Raw genomic sequence first — 5,189 nt, 5'->3', positions numbered from 1 at the left:
AGACGTGGCGGCCAGTATGCCTTATCAACCACTGTCCGGTCGCCCCCCCCCCCCCCCCCCCCCTTGTGCTAAGGGATCGTACTCTCTGCCTGCGGAAGCAGGAGCCCAGTAATGGACTTGGAGCTCGAGCTTATCACTTGTACCCCGCGCTCTTCCCCCGACAGAACTTTTTTTTTATCCTTTCTTTTGCAACTGCTACACAAAGCAACATTCTTGAAAACTGCAGAAAGCCAGGGGAAAAAGTAGGGAGGGGAAAAAGGTGGGGCACTGCTGACGTCAACTGCTTTCTAGTCACGTGTCTCGACGCACGGGCAGCAACCAACATCGGCGCCCTCGCCTCTTCTTTTGATTCCATAGACTACACAATGGCCCACGCTACAGTGCGCACAAGACAGCTGGGCATCGTTCACATCGTACGACTACTGACCACGTGATCGTCACGCCACCTGTGCAGCCACGACGCTCCCAACCATTCAGCGGCGGTCCTCCGGTGATCTCTTTCTGAGGGCGGAGCTTCGCCTTCTTTATTTACGAGGACGGCACTGTGTTTTCCCCAGTCAGTCGATTTGCACTGTGCGGTGGAGTAGCCTGACTTGGAGTATATAGTGTTCCACGTGGCATCGCCGGGGTACATCGTCGGGCTCGAAGCACGCCAGGTAAGTTGTTGCTACGGTTACGTTTTCTTGTGCAGAGCTACCGTAGAATTGCCTTCATAGGCAGTGGAGTGGAGAAACTACAACTGTGCTTCACTGTTGATAAAGAGAAAGAAGGATGAGCACGTTGCAAAATAATGTTGGTATTTGCGGCCGAGAGTTTGCGCGTTCACTGTGTCATTATTCGCGAGCTAGACGCTCGCCGTCCATGTAAGCCGACCGCTGTTCACGTGCTGTGATACTTGCTGCCTACAAACTCTGACATGTTCGCACCGTGTGTACACTGACTGAGTTCTGTAAGCAGGTCTTGCTAAGCGCTATAGAACCACTGCACGCTACTATTTCACGCGAGGTTGAAAAGACAGCGGCGCAATTCACAGCTTTCTTTTCTTTTTTATTGTGACACGCACCTAGCGCTGGCGAAAAGCGTGTCCGAGGTTCAAGAGTCACTGAAAGCTCAATGACATATTCTTTGCTAAACAGCACTACACCTATCCTTCTCGGAAGCATGCCGAGAATCCTGCACGGTGAACGAATCCACCAAAAGAGTTAGCGCGGATATAGAGGCTCATATCCCGGCAAAAAGTCGATTGCATTGCTTTTCGAGGAGTGAAAATTGTGAAGCTGCGATTCTTAGGCCTAATTAAAGCAAGACAGACTTTGCTGAACATTCGGCGAACATGCTAGACACGCCTATCATCCTGTTAATTCCACGTGGCGCGGTTTTCATGCATGTCGAATATGGTTCTGCACTGCACTTTCAATCAACGACAAGACGTGTGGATTATTCCTCACCGCGATGTCGCTATTCGCGATATGTTGCCAACAGACCCTGTCGCAGTCTCGTTGAGAGATTCCGCAATGGCTGAAAAAGTCTTACTCAGAAGTTTTTTCTTTATTTCCCTGGCAAGAGAGCAAGTTGTTAAACTAATAGTGGAATTTGAAAGAAAGGCGGACTCGGTTGAATGTGGGACGCCGATCTTACGGTGATTACTCAACAGGAACGATGTCATGCGTGACAAAATCTGAGGGCGGATGACGACAACTCGTGGTTTTCGTTCCTCATTGCTTGGTGGACAATACTCCAAACAGGAAAGTTGCAGTTGGGGGTAAATGGTTTCCTTGGCAATCTCAGTCTTCTTGAACCCTTGACACATTGGCTTGCAGAAAGTCATGACTGCTCCAGTTATGCACTGTTCAAGGCATGTTTTTCAGAGGTCAGCATCTGGACATCATGTAAGCACGAGCGGAAACTTTCGTGTTTGACCCAGTTTACCTGTGCAGTTTTTAGTCTCTTGCTGGTGGTGTACATTGGTCATTGATCATCACTGGTCCATCGCACACCCTGCAGTTTGTCGTCGCCATGAAGATCGCCTTCCTGTTCGTGCTTGCCATGGAAGCGGCATGCGTGGTTCGGAGCCAGAGGAACCCTTTGGGCTCGGGACTTCAGCGGTTGATGGTCGGCCTGTTCGGTGCCCGGGGAGGTGGCCGCTACGGCAACCCTGGAGCCGCCTACGTTCAACAGGGCGCCGTTCCGCACGCCAACCTTCACCAGTCGGCCTACGCTGGTTACGGAGCACCAATGTGAGTACACCAGCCTCGATTTGCCCAATGTTTGCGTCTCGGATGCGTTATTACAGCCGTCACTTCGTAATCTGTCCTTAGGTTCGTCGCATTTTTTTTTCAAATTTCCGAATCGCAGTCGTATCGTGATTTCTCTGTTTCAGCAGATTGACGCGGTCACCTTGACCATGCGGACATAAGTTATCTGAAGATTATCTCGATTCTGTGGGCGGAACCATGTAATCATAGTACTCGATACGACGCTAATACTATTTGGCAACACTAAAATCTTCAAGATTGCAGTTTGCTTCATGAACCTGAGCTTTACGTTAGACAGCTTCTAGACGAAAGAAAAAAATAATAATTCAGTGCTCTTCCAGTCTGTGAAGAGAGATGACCAGCGAAGCTGTGTGTGTGTGGGCCCCTTAATGGCAAAGTGCACTTTCGCCACGGGGCGGCCCGACATTGCACAATCTTCGGAATCAGCGCACGTATGGGGACCACTGCCGCGGGTCGGTCCGGTATTGAACTACCTTCCGGAGTCGTTCGTTGCGATTTTCCCACGCATTTTACTTCAATTAGTTGCGTGGTTGCTGTTGGGAAAGATTTTTCGCGAAACGACGTCTGACAACCGATGTTTTCCCGACACGGGGCCCTTAACGCTATCGCGTTAAAACGTATGACGTGAAAGCGCCTAAGGAAACGCAATGAGCGTCTTGGACACGTCAGGCGTCGTCTAGATAAAGTCAACGATGGTCTTCGAGTAAAGGTGCCTTTCTGAATACGGAGGTCATTGTACTTTTTTTTTCGGCTCTACTGCACCGACGCGCATTTTTTTTTCTGCCAAGAACACACTGCAGTTGTTATCAAATTAAGGCACCGGTGCACGTAGTAACATTAATTGTATCTGCATTAATATAACTTGTAAACATAATCGATTAATAAACATCAATGCACCATTCCTTCCTTTTTCCTCTGCGCTGTTCATCGTGACTATATAGCCCCTACGTTGGAACGAGTTCGCTTCATGCTTTTTTCACTACCATCTTAACCAAGCCGTGGCCCTTCGTTGTCTGCAGGGGCGGCAACGTGAGGTCCCGGCCCATGTTCAACAACGGCATGCTCCCTTTCGCGGGCGCTCGTCGAGGCCTGCCGTTCAGGCCGGCTCACTCCAGTCGCTGGCGGCGCCAGGCGGGCTACCCCGAGGAGCTGGTATCGCGCGGCTTCTACCTGGTGCTGCGCCAGGACGACGACCGGTGCGTGATGCGTGCCAGCTGCGAGGCGGCCGCCAAGCCGGGAGAGTACGGCAGCGAGGGAGAGCTGGCCGTCCAGTTCATCCTGTGAGTGCAACCGTATATATATGGCTCCTGCACGGCACAACCGCCGAGCTTCGCTTTAGAGCGGACGACGCAGGGCCCGTGTCCGCAGCACGTTTTATCTCGGAAACGAGTCAAAGTAAAATTGAAGGTAGCTCGCAACCCTAAGGTGCATGGCAGGCTGAGTCCAATTAAGCAGGAAAGAAGAGGGGTCGACAGCCCAAAATGCAAATTTAAAGAAGACGTTCGCAGTATATATATATATATATATATATATATATATATATATATATATATATATATTTACTTACTATAAATATTTAAATATTTATATATTTAACACAGCATACACATGACACGACAATATATATATATATATATATATATTGTCGTGTCATGTGCATGCTGTGTTAAATGAAGCGAGCAAATCTACCTACTAATAAGGGGCATGGCATGTGAAAATAGACGTTCTCGCGTCGTTCTCGATTCTTTACATGCAACTTTACATTTACTGTTCTTTACATGCAGCAAGTATTCCGCACAACTGTGATAATTTTAGCTTTCTTTGGTCCCTTACCTAGGCCCGTATTCACAGAAAGCACTCACGCTAGAATCTTTCGTGAGTAAATTACAGCGAACGTCGATGCCGGCCATATCGTTAGCGCAGGCGGCCGGTAAATGCCAAATAGTATACACGGTGTCCCAGCTAGAGATTAAAATATGCAAATGCCACGTAGCTGTACAGAACAAAGGGACTGTTGTTTGCCGTTGCTTGGAGATACTATTCTTTTCATTCCGCCTAATTAGATAATTAGTTTTAATGAACTAATAAACTTCTCAAATGTTACGGTTAGACGAAAAGTGTAGATGAGAAAATTGCAGAGGGACGTGAAAAACTCCCGATACATCTTTCTGTTCCTCATAACGTGCAATTGCGAATGCGGCCCCCGTGGTCGGTTGGCTGGCGTAACCGACTCATCGTCGTCGTCGTGACCCGCGTGTAGGTCCCTGCGCCACGACGGAGAAGCCCCGTGGCAGCCGTACTTGCTGTCAGCGCGCGTGGGCCAGGCGCACGGGAGCCTGCAGCTGTGCCGGCGCATCTTCCGGGGCTGCCTGCTCGCCAGGGAACAGCTGGGCAGCACCGCCCGCGAACGCCTGCTCAAGGCCATCCGCTGCCTGAACAACCGGCAGTGCTAGCAGGACTGCAAGGATCCCGACCACGCTGACCAGTGACGTTCCGCATGCAAGCGGGTGTATAGGAATGTATGCCCAAGCAACTACCCTATAACGCGGCAACTTTCATAGAGGCGCCCATTTGTACGTGCAAACCGGCACATGCGGTGTAGTATGGACCGCATAGTGATCGTTCACCTTAAGCAATGCGAGGCGTCAAGTATGGTGCGAATCCCAAAGCGTACGCCAAGAAGAAAAAAATTGTGCGTGAGCTAAACACTGGTAACTGCGTGGCGGCCGTAGTGCGTTACCCCGCGTATAACACCACGTCCTGGCGACGCCGTTAAGTGCAAGTTGCCCTTGCAAATTTTGGCAAGATGGATACTTCTCTCACACCTATCCAAAATATTCATACCGGTTATTTGTAAATATAAGTGAATATGGGCACAGTTTATGAAAGTTACCGCGTGTGGACTATGTGCCG

At 49.7% G+C, this 5,189-nt stretch overlaps 1 protein-coding gene across 1 annotated transcript; it reads left to right on the top strand.

Annotated features, from left to right (window-relative positions):
- The first annotated feature begins 504 nt into the window (after positions 1 to 504).
- Positions 505 to 4,858, top strand: LOC142574017 (uncharacterized). The gene is made up of 4 exons (XM_075683211.1): positions 505 to 656; positions 2,005 to 2,237; positions 3,296 to 3,556; positions 4,537 to 4,858. Exons 2-4 carry the CDS (start codon positions 2,017 to 2,019, stop codon positions 4,727 to 4,729), a joined length of 675 nt encoding a protein of 224 aa, XP_075539326.1. The 5' UTR covers positions 505 to 656; positions 2,005 to 2,016; the 3' UTR covers positions 4,730 to 4,858.
- Positions 4,859 to 5,189: the final 331 nt, after the last annotated feature.

This window comes from Dermacentor variabilis, chromosome 3, assembly GCF_050947875.1.
Source record: "Dermacentor variabilis isolate Ectoservices chromosome 3, ASM5094787v1, whole genome shotgun sequence".
NCBI lineage: Eukaryota > Metazoa > Arthropoda > Arachnida > Ixodida > Ixodidae > Dermacentor > Dermacentor variabilis.
This window is presented reverse-complemented; position numbering and strand designations above follow the sequence as displayed.